The sequence below is a fragment of the Periophthalmus magnuspinnatus genome, chromosome 7 (genome assembly GCF_009829125.3).
Source record: "Periophthalmus magnuspinnatus isolate fPerMag1 chromosome 7, fPerMag1.2.pri, whole genome shotgun sequence".
NCBI lineage: Eukaryota > Metazoa > Chordata > Actinopteri > Gobiiformes > Gobiidae > Periophthalmus > Periophthalmus magnuspinnatus.
In genome coordinates, this window is record NC_047132.1 from 21,864,606 (window position 1) to 21,882,705 (window position 18,100).

General features: G+C 40.4%; 1 protein-coding gene across 1 annotated transcript; it reads left to right on the forward strand.

Annotated features, from left to right (window-relative positions):
• Positions 1–119: 119 nt before the first annotated feature.
• Positions 120–17,237, forward strand: tmem240a (transmembrane protein 240a). The gene is made up of 4 exons (XM_033970377.2): positions 120–762; positions 846–952; positions 6,168–6,376; positions 16,197–17,237. Exons 1-4 carry the CDS (start codon positions 706–708, stop codon positions 16,349–16,351), a joined length of 528 nt encoding a protein of 175 aa, XP_033826268.1. The 5' UTR covers positions 120–705; the 3' UTR covers positions 16,352–17,237.
• The last annotated feature ends 863 nt before the right edge of the window (positions 17,238–18,100 follow it).

An 18,100-nucleotide genomic window follows, 5' to 3' on the forward strand; every position in this document is an offset into this window, starting at 1 on the left:
GCCTCAGCTGCTGGGTATAACAGGGGGTTAAGGCTCGCTGCTGCTGCAGGTATCTGGCTGTAAATACACGAGCCAGGGCCCGCGCTTCGCACACCACTAGCCTATATCTACCTACTTACCTAAGGCACGAGCACGCGCACACGCACCGCTGGTGGGAGTGGATGGTTGAACGCCTGAACTGCTGGATGCTGGATTCACGATGGGATAATCACGCGTGAGAGGCGAGTTCCCGGGCGTTGGTGAAGCTGTGGTGGGATTCGGTTTGGACTATTTTGGAACGAACGAAGAATGTGGGTCTAAATCGAGTTCGACCGGAACCTACAGAAGAGAGAGGTGGGAGCCGGTTGAGGTGCTGCAGCGAGCGACAGCGGAGAAGGTTTGGCGATTTAAGGCACTGGATTCCGAGGAGGTCTTGGTAGGAATCCCCCCGCTGCTCGAGGCTTCTGTCCCGGATGGATACAACACTCTGCATCGCTAATTAGGATCGCTCTTGAGGGAACATAACCACCAGTAACCCATCGTAGACTGCAACAGACGACTACTTAAGGCTGATCTTTTTTGCATGGAGAGGGCGCAGTGAGGGCCGTACGAAAGGAGGAGGAGGGCGGCGGGCGGCTCCATGAGCGGCTTGGGCTCCGCATGCACCGCCGCGCTCAAGCTGAAGCCCCCGGGCCACGGTACGCGCCCGCTCGCTTCTGAGAGTTGATGCATATGATCACAACCACCATGATTTTTATGATTCTGGGCGCTTCAGTTGTTATGGTAAGACCAGAGCTAATGTTATTAACGCCATAACGTTAAATTAGGAAGTATATCAGTATTGCCCATATGCTGTGCTTCTTCAGGCGATCGCCTGTTTAATGGACATGAACGCGCTACTAGACCGCTTTCACAACTACATCCTGCCGCATCTGCGAGGCGAGGACCGCGTCTGTCACTGCAACTGTGGAAGGTAAGCTCTCACGAAGCGCTTTTTTATTTATTATTATTATTTTTTTTTTTCATTTTCTTTTTGAGAACAGGCCCACGTCTGTCTCCCACTCTCCCTCCATTCATTCCTTCCAGTCCGCACGGCGCACCAGGCGAAAGCGCGACGCGTCGAAGCTGCGTGCTGCATGGACGTGGTACTGTCTCGGAAGCGTATAGATCTAATGTGAGCTCTAAGAGCCTGTCCAAAACAATAGTAAACATCAAGTGGTTTCGCTCGTTCACTCAGTGGCACGGGTGCTCTTTAGGACGCACTGTTTTACTGTTTTTACGCACTCTCCAACCTGCTGCTCCTGGTGATGTGGCCAGAATGAAACGCACAAAATGCCTTCAGTGTTATTGGGGGGAGGCTGCAGCTGACTCCTCTGGTCCTCAGATGCTCCATTCTGATTGGCTCATCCTCACCTCGCGCTCAGAGCCATTTGACCAGATTGTTACCGTTGGTGTGACAGAAACACCTGCACACAATGATGAGGTGCAAACAGAGCAAAGTCATGAAGCAGGATGAGTCAGTGTTGATTCAAGAATGGGGGACCAAGTTACTAAGGCTTCCAGCAATGAAGAATATTGTGTAACTTAGTTAACATAATCAGTTTGCTAAAAATATTAACTCATTTTCCAAAGTTTGGATATTTTGGTTAAGTTTATAATTTCACTTTGTGATTGGACGCAGCCAGCAGGTGTGATATACATAAATGTTACCCAGCAACCACAAAGTAAACAAAGCTTGTCTAATGTACACATTAGTTATTATTGGACAAATTAAAACAAATAACATATTTTTATGAATGTTTACCGCTAGACAAATGGTTATGCAAAGGCAACAGCCTTTGCATAACCTATCCCTGAATTTTGGATGGATTTTTGTTTATTGATGACAGAGATTTTTAGAACTACGTTTTCTTCACAATCTGCCACTTGACTGACATAAAACAGTCATAAATAAATATTTACCACAGGTATTATCCCACCAAATGAAGCAATAATTAGAAAAACAATAAAACGTGTCAAATGTACTACTACAATAATGTCTTGCCACAACTTCCTTTTCCTGCTGTGTTCTGTCCCAAAGAGTACAGCCTGAATATCCAACCACTTTCCTCATAGACCATCACCATTTCAGCAGATGACAGCTGACAGACAACATGTGGGAGTTGTTAGTGTAGGTAGAGAACATTGCAACAACTATTTTGGTCCTGCATGGGCTTCCTCCACCCCCTTAGACATGTGAGTGAATATAACCCATGTTTGTCTGTGCGTCTTGACGTCAACCCCGCTAGCTTGATCGGAGCACTCTGCCCAAGGCCCAAAGTTACATAAGCTCCAGTAACTTGCACATCTCAATGTGTAAGAGCTGAGGGGGTGAACGGATTGCATTGACTTGACTTTTCCTTTTTGTTAGTGCTCTGCTAAAGGCGTGTGTTGTTTATTTAGCACTTGGATAGCTACATTAAATAGGCAAGTAAAGTAGGCGATAAGTCCCAATTTTCTATTCAATGTTGTTCTGGCTATTAGCACAAAACCAGAGCAGTTTCTTCCACTCAAGTCTAAACTCTGTACCAAAACACATGCTTTCTCTACTTAGCTGTAGCCTTTTCGATTAAAAAAAAACAAAACAGCGATTAGAAGTGAATTTCACAGCCCTGAAGTATAGGCTACAAGTTTGCAGGGTTATGTAAACTTTAAGAAGCAAACTTGTGCTGTCATACTCTTGTTACCATGGTAATAATACCATGGTAACCATAAAATAAGATTTGTGGTTCATATTATGTTATTTTGTCAGAGGCACTTAACAACATGACATTTTAAAGAGCTCGAACATAAAAAAAAACAAAAAACAAAAAAAAACAAAACAAAAACATGTGCAAAACAGACCTGTCCCTCTTAGACCTTCATTAGCAAAAATATTATAAAAAATTAAACAATAGTGCAGCTGTGGAGCAATCCAATAAACTGCTTGGTCACTACTGGTAACAAAAAATCCGATTGCTGCCACATAAAATCACAATATTAGTGAATGTCTATAATTTAGAAATTAAGTGCGCAGGTCTCAATTCTGTGTTGGAATTTGTCTTTGAACTGTCAGACTGAAGATTTCTTGACTTGTTTTATAGTTAATATATAATATAATATATATATATATATATATATATATATAGACTTATCTTTCTATTTATTGCTCCACATGAAACAAAAATTCATCTTCAAAAGTTCAGCATTTTCCCTGTCAGCAGAAGTACGCAGAAGTCTGAATCATTCTTATTAAAGCATCAGCAAAACTTTTACTTAGCTTCGTTAGTCTGATTTCAAACCTATACATGAGGAATTGTGGTACTATTCTGCCATAAAAGATCGTGCCATGTGAGTGATCAAAGATATAGGCCTATGCACATCGTCCTAGAGTTTACAGTAGATGCACATTTAGGCCTGCACACTGGGGCCTGTGTCTGAAGTGACCTGGAAACAACATTGGCGGCCATCTTTCCTCCCATCTTCTAGTGAGGAAGTGAGGGAGTGATAGAGGTGTGTTGACCCCCGTCGGTGACACGATCGTACCAAAAGCTCACAAAGGGGAAGTGATATTTATCGACACTGAGTTAAGCTTGAATTTGTGTCAGTGTCTTGTTGGGAGCAGGTTTTATAGGCCAATGCTGAAGCAAAGGGTGATGGGAGGAGCTGGGTGATGATCCAGATTTTCGTTGGGAAGTGCGGTGAATTATTTATTCATTTTCAAATTATTTTTATATCACTGAAAAGCACTTTCTCCTTCTGGCTTTAAATAGAAGCGTGGAAGTGGAAGAAGGGAGGGCATAGTTTTCAAGAGTTACTGGCCCACTGGCTTACAATTGGTCTAGTTTTCAAATGTTTAAAGAATATGTGTTTTCAGGTATTTAGTATTGAACTGTAACAAGAGTAGATCATCATTTTATATTTCATTCATTGTAAACCCGCATTGATCTAAAACAGCTTAATTATAGAAACATGAGCATTGACTTTCTGTTCAAAACTGCAGAACTGATAAACATTGTGATTTCACTATAACAAGCAGCATATTGTCATTTACGTGGTTTTATTTTTGAAAAGTGGCTTTGTGGCGTGTCACTCTGAGTTTTCAAATACTTGCAACGGGTAAAGGAATTAGGGCGGTGATCTACATCTAGTAGGTGAAAACAGAAATTTTCTGAGCACTCCAACCTTGAATAAAGAACAACACAGCATAACTCAAACAGGCATGAATATTTAAAAATACAACTTTGATGAGGGGGTGACAAAGTTAAAAGTTCATTAAAGTTGAGTTTTTGCAATGTGTAGGCCTGTCACGATAACAAATTTTGAAGTATGATGTATTGCTGAAGAAAATATAGACAGTAAATAGTAACACCGAAACAAATTTTTGCCGCTGACACAATAATCATAAAGTAGAATTATCCGCAAAAACTATTCTAAGTGTAGGATATGATTAAAAAACGCAAACGTCAATAAATAAATACCAGAATGAAACACTTAATTAGTTTTATCTATAATGAGTCATAGAAGTTATTTATTCAACTCTCCACAGCTCAAATCTAATTGTAGAACAGGAGAATTAAACAAAAAGTTCCTGACTAGTACTAAGAAAAAGTACCTCATAATAAATATTGACCCCAAAAATGATTGTTCCATCTAACATATATTGAACAATAAGTCAATATAGTGTTTAAAGTAACAGGCCTACAATGTGTCTCCATTAAGTACTTCTATCCCTCCAAAACGTCTTAACTACTGTCATTATAATACACATCTAGTCAAACACAAAAGTTCAGACATTATAATATGTGAAAGCTGATGTGTTGTTGTGGGTCAGTGTGGTGAACTAGAGGGTTGACATATCACACAGAGGGGCTGTGTGTGCGGTCGGCCCCAAATTGATTTACATTTAATTGAAGTCACTTAATGGTCTGAAGTGAAGGCTAATCCCCCATGTGGGTCTCCACTTCCTCCCAACACAGAGCTACAACCACAGTGCGCAGAATTATATGACTTTACATGACTGAGGAAGACGTTAAGGGGCGTTTTTTGTAAAGATGATGATCACAATGATGGAAATACCACAATGATAGTAATAAATAACTCTAGACAAAAGAGTGTAATTATCAACATAAAATAATAGGTCTTATACTAGTTCTGTTATATATTAAGATCATCTTAAAACTATTTAGGAAAGCTCCAGTTTTGTTGTATTTAAATAATTTGTTTCAGTATTGATACTTGTTTAAATCTGTTTGATGAGATTATTGATTAGTGTCTGGGTATTCATACTTTTGACAACCTTGTATCATGGGCAAAATCATAAACACTACTATCATTTGAAAGGCTACTCTCATTTTTAGCTACTTCAAAAATGTCTTAAAAGATATTTAGGGTAATTTTGCATATCTTCAACACTTCTGAAATGACCAATATTTATATATATATATGTAAATATGTCTCAACTCAATCACTGTATCAACAACTGATTTGTTGTTATTGCCTGTAATGTTTAGTTTGGCACTACCTGCTAACAGTGGAGGTATGAGCCAAACCAGCTAACAGTGGCTATAGCTCCACTGTTAGCTGTTAGATCTTCACACCTGGTATATACCTAAATCAGCAGATTCTAGGTTATTATATTAGTAAAGATTGAAGGCCTTTAAAATTGTGTGTCCTCCAGAACTAGAGTTTGCTATGAGAGGTGCAGTGAAGTCCCAATCAGAGAGAGCCCCCCGTCGCCTGCTCCTGGAAGACTTGTGTATTCTGTCATCGCTTCCTTGTTAGCAGCTCTGTGGAGTGACAGAGTGAGGTTTGAGCTCCTGCTGGCCAGCTCCTACAGCTGTTCTGAGACTGAGAGAAGAAGCCAATATTACCTGTTAAATGTACATAAGACTTAAATGGGATTATAACACTTTAATTAAGGGGAAGTCCTGTGGTCAAATTAGGGAAAATGTAGATGTTGTGCAATCTGTACACAACATTTTAAGTAGTAAAATAGTCAATATTTTCAATTTCATCAGTTAGAGGAGGAAATTGAGATGGCGCTATCTAGTATGTGAGGTAAACAGACATATCAAACTGAACAGAACACATTACAATATTGATTCCTTGATACAAATAATATGGAGTATGGAATATTGCCTTAACATGTTGTTGTTCTTTCTTGACAGACATCATGTCCACTATGTGATCCCATACGACGGGGACCACTCGCTGGTGGACTCCTCAGAGAACTACTTTGTCAGTGACAGTGTGACCAAACAGGAGATGGACCTGATGCTGGGTCTTCTGCTGGGCTTCTGCATCAGCTGGCTGCTGCTGTGGTTGGACGGGGTGCTACACTGTGCCGTCCGCGCCTGGAGGTCTAGTCGCTACTATGGTAAGACCCATGCAACATCATAGAACGTCACGAGTTTTATAAAGCACTGAGATCTGTGAGGAAGCCCAGTGCAGCATGCCTACTGATTGAGAACATTTAAAGTTGGACTTACGCTGTGAGATTTTTGGGACAAATTTTGGCTCCTCTGTACGCCAATGTCGTGCAGTGTCCAGGAGTTTGAGAGCTGTTTTTTCCTCCTCACAATGAGCTCAAGACAGCTGATCGTGTGGTCACAGGGATATCAGCCATGTTTTATATTTGTCGTGACTGATAGTGTCCGAGCACTGCTGAAGCTGGGTGAGAGCAGTGTGTGTAGGTAAAATACAGCTATAAACACAGTTCCGGTGGGCTGGAGTGAGGAGGAGGTGAGCTGGGGCAATAAAGCGCCTCTTACACGTACTCTGATCAAATCACAGCCACACACGAGAACCTGAAAAGTTTGGTGACAAACGCCTCGGACTTGAAACAAAGCAGCGCTAAAGTTAACTGTGCCAGCGGTTTGCTAACATACTACTATGTTGTTTTGGAAGTTTAAGTTTGGAAGTGTGTGTATAAAATGATATACATGTATGTATAAAATGGGTCCCAAACATGTTCACAGGCCTGCACAGAGCCCTCCTCTAGCACCCTTGTACAGTGTGAGCAGATCAGAATATTGACCATCACTCCATACAGATGCACACTCTCATCGTGAGCTTTGTATGTGTCGCACAGTGTGCGTTTGAGGATCATGGATCATTTGGAACATCTTAAACGCGTCCAAAATCACACAGTGTAAGCCCAGCTTAAGAGGAAACCATATCTGGTAGTTTCACTTGATACTGAGATGAAAGACGTTACATAGTTAAAACGATTTTGCTTGCATACTTTATTTTAGAAGATTACAGAATCTCTCCCCATTGTTAAACACAGCATAGAAAGCAAGAAAAGGAAGTATTCAGGGTTCAAGGAAATCACAAAAATATTCAGTTCTGGTTTAAGGCATTATTCAATAGATTATGGCAGCAACTGAATGTATCAGAATGTCCTAAACAACAGGGTGGATAATTGAGTTTTGGAGATACGCGATATTGCTGGTGCAACTTCTTAAAATCAGTTATATGACCGCTACGTGGACTATGGCACTGTGATAGGCTTGTTAGTTTCTCAGGTTTTCTGTACAGAGGAATGTTGTCTGGAGGTGTAGCATAGGTGGTTAATCCTAAATCAAATACTGATTTTACCTCCATAATTCTTTCAGTGGACACAGCTCCACATAGTTATTTGTGTTTCAATGGTTTTAGAGAGTTGCACCATGCACCACTATTTACTCTTTAATTCTGGGATAATTTACTTACTACCTACCATTACTTACTACTTACCATTTAAACCCCCAAATCAACAAGTTACTGTTTAAAGCAGCAAAGGATAACATTTTGGCACATCACATTGTTTGTTGAAGGGAAAAGAAAGAAAACCCTTCTCTTAAAATAGTTGCGTTAACATGCTTTCATCTTATAAAATCCGAGCATTTACAAGAGATGCTAAACATGGATAAATACAGGATGTATGTTACATGTAGCTCTCATGCACTAATGGTCAGTAGGAAGGAGGCTGTAAGAGGAGATAAGGGAGGAAGTGTGCCAGTGAAGGAGAGAAGGTCACACAGAGGGACAGAGCAGCCACCTGCTGGGCTCACCTCCACACGCGCACACACACATGCACACACACATGCTCACACACTCGTATGTTCAGAATGCACAAACATGATGAGGAAAGGAGAGGAGAGCTGGAGAGGGATGTGAATCCCATCCAGTCATTTACATCTTGAATTTATCATATAAACTCAGCCACTCGCTCACCGCAACAGTGGCTCAGCTGTTGTGAAGTTTATTTACCTAGTCGACGGTCATGGTGTACTTGGACAAGACACTTTACACACCTTAACAATGTGTATGCTGTGTGTGTGTGTGTGTAGTTGGGTGTGGTCTGAAGGGCATATGGCATAGAGTGGCGCTGCCTTCTGTGTGTCTACCCGAGGGCAGCCATGGCTATAGTAGAAGCTTGTTAGTACCAGAATGAATTATGCAAAGTGTAAAGTGGCATTGAGTGTCCTAAAAGTGATTTATAAATGCACCGTATAGTAGTAGTATACCCTGAAGATGTGTAGGACCCATGTGTCTTCACGAGCAGAGCTACAGTCCAACAGTTTCAGCAAAAGAATAAGCAAAGGCTAAAGAATATTTAGCCTTTGCATGTTTGTGTCAAGTCTAATCTAAAACCTGAGAGCATTTTCCACCTGTATGTAGCATGTTAATATTGGCTTCTCGTTTTAAAAAGTGAGTTCTGTATTGTTTTTACTTACATTAAGTCATCTTGTATTCTTTGCTGCTGGTTTGCCTTAAAATGCTACTCCACAAACAGCTGCATCTACTACCAAACCCTGGCAACTGAAGCACCAATCATTCAACAAAATGTCTACACCCATTCATTTATGTACAGAATCCATTGCTTTTGTTTGTAATGTTTGATAATGTAAACAGCTTTTTAACTTGTATAATGTACAGTCCTGCCCTAGAGGCCCATCTCACCATATCGAGGGTATGTACTTCTAGGCTATAATTTGCGAAAAAAGTAGCATTATGATTATTAAGTTGCAAATAGCATTTTTTTTTTTAGCATTTGTGTATTTATTTCCAATCACTCCATGCACCATTGGCTCTCTGATGACAGGGCATTTGGGATCCTCATGAAACCTCCTTACTACTGTCAGCAGTATTCAGGCTCATTAGCATTAGCGTTAGCCTAGCCCATATAAAACTGGTAAATTGACCTAAAATTGCATAGATCGATGGAAGGATTGACAGGCAGAGGGGATGGTGGTAATTTGGCGCTGTTCCTTTGAGAATTGTAATTAGTTTAGGAAGCCTACTCTCATTACTGTCAGCTCTGTGCACCTCCTCCTGCCAGCACGAGGGACTATGTAGGCCTACGTCAAGCAATCAGAGAAATGCTGAAGGAAAGACATGTGATATGGGTTCCTGTTATATGCAACATTTAAGGACTTTTCACATTCATTCAAATGATATAATATTGTGTTTTATATTGTTAATTGCTATGGAAATCTTCCTAATTTTTCACCATTCTAAAACCTAGAATGTCTATAAAATTAAGCTGGCAGATGGGTCAGAATTCTATGCTAAAACTTACTGTCACAATACAAATTTTGACTTACTTTATGGTTAATGTCTGTGTAATTTTTAGGCCTATCCACATGAAACAAAAACTGGCACAAAGTTCAGTGTCTTCTCTGTCAGTATAAACAAAAGTGGTGCCATTTTAGCTTAGAAGACATGTATGTTTACCTGTGGAGCTGATAATATCAAAATATATTACTAGAGAAGTAGTAATATTCACAGTAAATGCAGAAGAAGAAACAAGGAATAATTATAAATAAGAAATGAAGCAGCAGCAGGAATAGCTACAGAAAGTAGTTAGCCTACAGGTTGGAGTAGTCGTAGCTGTACTAACTGTTGTTGGAGCCGAAGTATTCAGCCAAATACTACTTCAAATCGACCGTTGACTCTATGTATAACAGCTTTATTGAGGCCATATCAATGCATGGAGTCATTTTTGTCTCCCTGGGGTCTGAATGAAGCATATGTGCATTCGTTTTGCTTTATTTCACTAACAACATTACTGCTGCGCTACTTGAGAAAAACGTGTTCTCTTGTATCGTCACGTCACAATGGTGCAGAGGAAGAAACAGGGTGTGCGATGAACGTGTTATGTTGCTAAAAGTAGCTGAAAAGTGTAAAGAAAGGTAAACAAACAACCATTCCGAGGATAAGAAAGCATTTGGACAACTGTGTAAACACTAATTTTCACTAGTTTTCAATTCTGTTTTATTTAGTCTTTTCAAAAACAAAATTAAAACAGCTCTTTGATTTCATGAGCATAAAAAGGACAGGGATTTAATATGTGCCATGTAACACAACTTCCTCCAAACTCTGAACCCTGCTCCAAACATGTTTTACTGACAGGATTGGCTGTGCACCTCTCAATTTTTCCATTGTTCGATTCACTGGCCAGTCCTAATTTACTCTTTGGACAAGAAACAAAACTGACTCCATGACCAGGGCTGGGGTCTTGCCCAGTGAAACCAGTATGTTTAGAATAACCTATACCTTTGACATAACAAGACTTGATAGAGCCCATTCTCACATGTCAGCTCTTTGTCATTAATTGCTTGTCATCATAGTGACATCAGAAATAAGTACTTTTGATGGAGCGTCCTTAGATGGCTTTTGTCTTGAAATATTTTCATCTGTAGAAGTTTATGGCATATATAGGTAGACCTACTTTAAAATATTAAAATCTTGTCAAAGGTTATTTTTAGATCATTATGTTACAAATACGCATAAAACACATTTCATCTTACCACTGCACATTAAAGTATACCTAAGTCACAGTAAAGTATTCTGAGTGATCAGCTGTGGTAAGACCAGGCCATTGCAGTGGAGCTGTCCTGGATGGTGCTCTGATTTAGAAGAAAAGTAGGTGAAGTGTGACCTGGAAACTCGCTCTGCTGCTGAAAACTCCTCTGGCAACTACAGACAATTATATTCAGGGCATGCATTGTAATTATATGTAGCTCATTCTGATCACTCATATGGACATTCACTAACAAGCTTCTTCCTGAAGTATAACAGGCATATTAACCTTATTCTTCCCCGCCTGCTTTTGCTGTAAATGCGGTTAAATGCCACTTTCTTTGGGATGGGAATCATTTCAGTTGAGAATTTGGGAAAGTTTCACTGCTAAAATATGATATAAAGTACATCGATTTGTGTCAAAGTCAACACTGCATCGATTCTATGGGAAGCTTTAAATCGGCTTTGTAGTCATTGTAGAACTTACAGCAACTTCCGGAATAAGGTGGAGAGGACCTGGACAAGACACACCTCCTCTGTCCTAAACACGCCTCCTCTGTCCTGAAGCACGCCCCTCTGTCCTAAAGCACGCCCCTCTGTCCTAAAGCACGCCCCTCTGTCCTAAAGCACGCCCCTCTGTCCTAAAGCATGCCCTCTGTCCTAAAGCATGCCCCCTCTATCCTGAAACACGCTCCATCTGTCCTGAAACACGCTCCTTCTGTCCTGAAATATGCCCCGCTGTTCTGAAACACGCCCCCTCTGCCCTGAAGCACGCCCCCTCTGTTCTGTCCCTGGTATTGCAGCATTGGTCCATAGATTGTAATGTATTTTTTTGTCAAACTGCTTCTATTTGACTGATGGTGCACCTACAGCTTTCACAAAAGTCTGCATTTGTAGGAATTATTAACAGCCATAATACCTAGCTTTTCCCTAGTTCCGAGCTAAACAAGCTCTAGCGTGTTCCGATTTGTCAGAAGTGATCATGTGGTCACATTTCTGTTGCTGGCCAGGAGATAAAGATAACTAAAAGAGCTGTTGGTTTAAGGCCATTGAAACCAATAACACAATCTTTAATTCATCTTCAAGTTATTATTGTACTTCCATGATAACAGGCTCAAAGCATAATAGCATACTCTAGGCTTTTTTCATAAGATATTCTGTCCTTTAGGGTCAGGGACAGGTCAGTTGAAAATTTAAAGTGGGTGAAGAGCAGGGAGAAACATACAGCATGAACAATATACAGAATCAAAGGCTCTCCATCCACTTTACAAGTTTACCTGGTCAGAAGTATCAGCTTAGTGGAGTGCATTGCATGGATCAGGTGTTTTACATAAAGCCATCTATCTTCACACATGCCGTAGGTGGAAGGTTGAGCAGCAGCATGTGTCTCCAGTGTATTATGACTTCACTGTAACACCATAAACCTGCCCATAGGAGGCACATCCATATTCATCAGCCCAGTAATACCACTATCTCAGCGATTCTCTCCTCCTCCTCTACTGGTTTTGTGAGGGAATGCCCTCTCTTTTGTGTATCTGTCTATGACGTTGACGCTAGGGCGCAGCCGTTAGTCCTGCCGCGATGAGGAGTGAAGGTGAGGGCTGACGAGGCAGGGAATCGGTGCCGTCACATGACCAAACCCCCATTCCCCTCCCCTCTCCCTCCCTCAACCATATCTTCACCAGAGCTAAAAATAGAAACCGGCTAGGGAGCATCTGGAATGGCAAGCAAGAAAGCCACTCTGACACAAGGATGTTCGTGATTCCGTCTGTAGCCCCGCCCCCATTCCCCCTCGCAACCACCTCCCTCCCATCATGCACTTCTTCATTTATCAACTGCTGGCCATTTGAGCTGTGACAGTTTTTTTTCATGCCACTGTGCGTCACTGTATCTCTTTGTGATGCTGCCGAGGGACAAAAACCATAAAAGAGACCAGGAAATTGAAAAAATGAATGATGTCTTCTCCATTAACCCTTTAGTTGCTGTTGTGATCGTAGTGGGTAGATAAGATAGGTCCCATTACTTGATGACACAGTGCAAGCCCTATAGAATGGGTTATCTATAGTATTCACTGGATTTTGTATGATATCCAGCCAATTCTGACATTTTAAAGATATTCACATCAATCCATGGGCAAGGCACTTCACCCTCATTGCCTACTTAAGTACTTTATTTTACAACCTACATGCTAAAAAAAAAAAAATCAACATTTCGATTTTCTTGTTGCCAGATCACAGTTTTATCATGATTAATGAACACTTTGCATCTTTATATTGTCTTTAAGAAGTAAATCAAGTCCTTTTCCTCTTCTGAAGGGTCACACTTTGGTGTAATTGGGAGAATATTTCTGTCACTCACTCAGAGAATGATGGAGGCTGACCAATAGGAGGAGTGGGTGAGGGGCAGGGTCTTAGTTTGATCATAGAGCTGCATTAAACAGAAAAATAATGAAAAGCGATTAGACGATATCACCAAAAATGTATATCGTCACAGAGATCAGATCAGATCCTTTAATAATATGATTAGTTCGCAAAAACGCAGTGAGGTCAATAATCATATGTGAATCTAAAAAAACAAAATATAAACTATAACCTATAACCTGTAATATTTTTGGGATAAAGTTTGTATGAATTGTGTTGGGTCAGGAATATCGTTCACAGCAAGACATGGGACAGTACCATAATAATATATTCTTCCTTTATTTACAATGGGAAGTGTCACATATAAGTGAATGGCATGTTACCATCCCTAAATACTAATAACTAGGATTGCATAATGATATCCACTGAAAACGGAAGAAAGAGGGAGATCCCAATATTGATTTTTTCCTGTAAAAAAAATAAAATGTATGTGTTACTCCAATTTTTGATATAATCCCCCCATAAACCCCCTGCCATTGTCCTTTTCTCCATCTGCTTTATTCAAATGTGTCTGGCCTTTTTTTCGTTGGATACCCTTCAGAGCGCTCTGTGGACAGCATGCCCATTCACGGCTATAAATAACCCTACCTCAGCTGCTCCGCCCCTCCATTCTAGGGGGAAGGTGGGGAGGGGGGCTCTGCTTTTTACCCTGCTCTGTCTGGGGCTGTCCCGCTCCTCTTCCTCACTGCCTCTGCCTCAGCTCCACTTTGGGATGTGACCATTTCCCCATAATGGTAACTAACTTCACACGTGATCCGCTGCAGGTCAATGCTTACATGAGGCAGTAGTGTGGATTGACAGGTGGATAGGTAAAGAGAGAGAAGGGTCCAGACAAATGAGGGGCAATTTTCTGTAGGATTTAACCAGGGCTTGGAAAATTGTTGAATTGAATAAATATTTGGCTTACTTTTGAATTGTATGCCTTTCAATTATAATGTTCATTTTATGTAAACTTGGAACGTATTTTTTATTTGAGCAACAGCTGTCATACGTGTGTACATCCAACATCTTTTTAAATCTTTCTTACAAACAATAACATCCTTATTAGTGCTTTTAATTTGTACAGTAAACAGACTTAACTCAGACTTAATAATTAGTCAATACAATATGTCAGTGCTCAGGTCCAGGTTCAACACTGTCGTCATTGCAGTGGAACAAGATGTAGCACAAATCAACACTACATACACTTTTATTGTTATTTTAACATAAGCATAGGCTATGAGTGATTCAGGTTTAAGCTCAGAGCCTATTTAAGCCAAAGAGCCACAACAGCCCATCTTTTGAGAAGAAACTACAGCACATAAAAGATGTAAACCACAAGTGGCCAAAGTGCATTCTGTGTGGTCCTCTGAAAACTTGGGACAGAAATAACTGCCCCCATATCCGTGTATCACCATCATTTGTAACTTGTGCTTCCCAGCTTTGCATGGATACTGAAGAATAATTAAATTTTCTGTGGTAGTTATTGCAGCTTTACCATGAACAAGAACAACCATTTGTTATTTACAAAGCAATAGTACAACAGCATTTTGTTTCACTGGACTTATTGCATAGGCTTGTAGTAGACATTGGTCGTCTGTTCGTCTTCTGATCTGATGGTACTTCTTTGGCTGACAACATAAACATTGATGGTACCACAGGTCAGAAGATCTCACAAGATCTGGTGGTTTGATGCCAGATGAACACTGTCACCGTGTCTTTGGGCAAGTGTCTGTGTTCACTGAATGTGTGTGTGAGTGGTTTTCTTGATGTAAAGTGCTTTGAGTGCTTAGAATGAAAAGCGCAATATAAAAATTAAAATGTGACCATGTACCATTTAAAATGATATTAGCATCAGGATCAACTAATGGTGCTAGTTGTAGCGGCAGTGGTCATTCCAGCTTAAGCTGTTATAGCAGTAGATGTTGAACTATCATAAACTATGTCGTTGTGGTAGAGGAGAGAGTTGTAAAATAGTCATAGTAATGGTAACTTTTATGTTTTCAGGAGTAGTGTACCGTAGTAATACACTGTAATAGACCAACAGAATCATCTCTTATTAACTGTTGCAGAGGCAGAAGAAATAGTATCTGTTTTGCGTTGAAAGGTTTAGTTGTTAAGTGTAATGTCGCTGCTCTCCAAAAGCCCTGGATATGATGTTAGGTGTAATCTAAGTCTTTCCTCTCCCACTGCTCCAGACCATGTGCTGTCAGGGCTGAGGCAGAACGCCAAGGTTCCTCCGTGCTCTCGCCTCCCTTTGGCTTGCTCTGTCAGGAAGCGTGCTCATCACCTCTCTACCTCCTGCAGCACTACTGAATATACACTGACTGGCTGTAGTGTGAAGTGAACCATATTGCTGCTATCTAAGACCATTTCAAACAAATTTAACATAATTTAACATAGATTTCTGTACATATTTTTAGCAAGTGGTTTGGTCAGTGTTTCTATATTTGGTACATTTTAGTCAACTGTATTGTATCATGTTTTTGCTATTATTGGCTTGAAATCATTGTAGAAGCTGGTGATTTATCATTTTTCATCATATAAACTCCATACCATAGAACCCTCTGTCCTAACTTGGGACGGTCCAGCCACAGCTACTAATTTGTAGCATGTGAGTTTCTAATGCAGAAGACATTTCCTCTTGAAAATTCATATATTATTCTTCAGAAATCCAGGCTGTTTCTCAGTCCTCTGTATTGTTTTTTCCCTTTTTTATGTGTAACCCACTATACTTGTTTTGACACAAACGGACAATGTTCCTCTCTGATTGGTTAATCTGCCTTTCAAACGTGTCCTCTGAAATTGGGTAGACAGCTGACGCACTCATCTTTAAAGTTTTGTTAAAGTGCATGGTTCTGGCTAGCCAGGTGAAATTGCAGAGGGCTTTAAACCATACCGTCATCTTAACCATGGTAATGTCTAGGTAAAGAGTTTAGGGTTGAGTAAAAATCCACATATGCTTATTTATTTGATGTCTGAGTTTGAACTGTGATTTCCTCTTTACAGACACTCCCTCCTGGTCGTGGCTTCCTCAATTCTGTAACCTGCGGGACCTGCGTAGACGGGCCCAGCTCCGGCAGTTGGACGACTCCAGCGGAAACATGGTACACATCAAACAGAAGCTCTACCACAACGGTCACCCCAGCCCTCGTCACCTCTGACTGACCAAACACTAACCTTTGACCTCCACCTTAAAACTTCCAAAATGGCTGCCTTTAGAGACCTTGGGAAACTGCCCTCAAAGTTCCCTACAAGAGGACTTCATCGGTACAGCCAATGAAAACCCCCCAAATCCACTGGAATCCTGTCTTGTCCAAAGTGGGAGGAGCCAAACGGACATTTTTAAAGTGTTTTCTTTATCTGTATAGAGACTTTTTCTGTGTTCATTGTAACTTGGCATGCTCTTTTAGAAGAGGGTAACACGTGGGTAGAGCTTGATGCGACTGGGAACTTGGATGATTCGTATTGTTTATTTATTTATTTATTTTTTGGTTGAAATGGGAGGGTCTTGATGAAATGGGCGGGGTTTTGACAAGGTTGCTGCTTGTGTAAATAGTTATACATAGGGGCACGTTGGGTTTTAGGGGCTGGGGTTATTTATTGTGTGTCGTTGATAGAAAAATCTAACAGCAGATTGTCGTAGGAATGGAACCAAAAGATGTCTGAAAACTGGATGTGAAAACGTGTGATTTCTGCTCAAAAACACAGATGAAATTTAGCTTTGTTACTTAGTGAATTAACTGAATGTACTACTTTTCCCTGTAAATATGTGGAGGGTTAAGGTGGGGACGGGTTACTAGTTGGGTTCCCTGTGCTGCATCTTTTAGATGCCAACAAATGAGTCAACAGGATACATCATCTGCCACACACTTGCCACATGGTTTTGTTTCTTAACCAATTGCCTTTCATGTACCAGGAGCCACCAGCCTATCAGTATTGAGCTCCCGGCCCTGGTCCCGCCCCCACCTTTGCCCTCTCTGTCCAGACATTGCTGTTGTGAGGATGAAATGTCTGTTTTATTAAAAGTGCTGTTGAAGCACAACAGTGACCTCTGGTGTTTGATTGAGTTTTTTGGGAAAGGTGCAGAGAATTTTCCAAATTAATGTCACAGTTGAAAACAGATTCTCAGTAAAATGGTAAAGACTATCTTCATTTACATAGAAAAGATGAGCAATAAATTCACTCTTTGAGGCATGCTTGGAGAAAAGAACACCATTCCATCCTGGGGTGGACAGTCACTGTGGTGGCTGCCAGAATACAAATGTCTTTACTTTGTTGAGAGCAGTGAATTAATGTTCAGATATGAGTTCATGACAGTCATTTGAGCATAGAGAGAATACTGAACAGTACCCAGCATATGTTGCTAATTCAACATGAGAATACTACCTTGATAATTTTTACACAAAGGAACTACAACTCACTGACCATCACACAGTATTACATCTGTATATGTGTAACACTTACACGCATGTAAGACTTAAGTTGGATAACATGTTGACTATTAGTACATTTTACCAGCAGGTCTCATGAGAGACAAAAACTTGTCATGGATGAGAAGGCGGTGTCCGCAAGACCCATACGCAAATGCAGATATTTAATGTATTGTAACGTTACACACAATATATGAACATCCTCAAGTGAAAACTTCACCAGATGACACTTCAGTGTTTATAAAGGTATTTTTGTCTTAATGTTAATGCTAATTTTGAGGCATGATAAACATTAAAATAATGCTACAAACAGAAAAAATCTACACATAATGAAACAATTGATCAGTCTTTACTACATTTGAATTGGCTGTTTTGTTTTGTATTTTAAGTTTTAATCCAATTTAGTATTAACTTTGAGATACAGTGAGCTAGCCACTGCACACTGTGCAGAGCCTATTCTGACCTAAAACCAGCGATTGT

Bases quoted from the DNA above. Each gene is read 5' to 3' on its own strand.
- tmem240a (XM_033970377.2), top strand. From the start codon at position 706: ATGCATATGATCACAACCACCATGATTTTTATGATTCTGGGCGCTTCA. The intron at 953-6,167 runs GTAAGCTCTCAC...CTTTCTTGACAG, and splicing joins TGTCACTGCAACTGTGGAAG to ACATCATGTCCACTATGTGA. The intron at 6,377-16,196 runs GTAAGACCCATG...TCCTCTTTACAG, and splicing joins GAGGTCTAGTCGCTACTATG to ACACTCCCTCCTGGTCGTGG.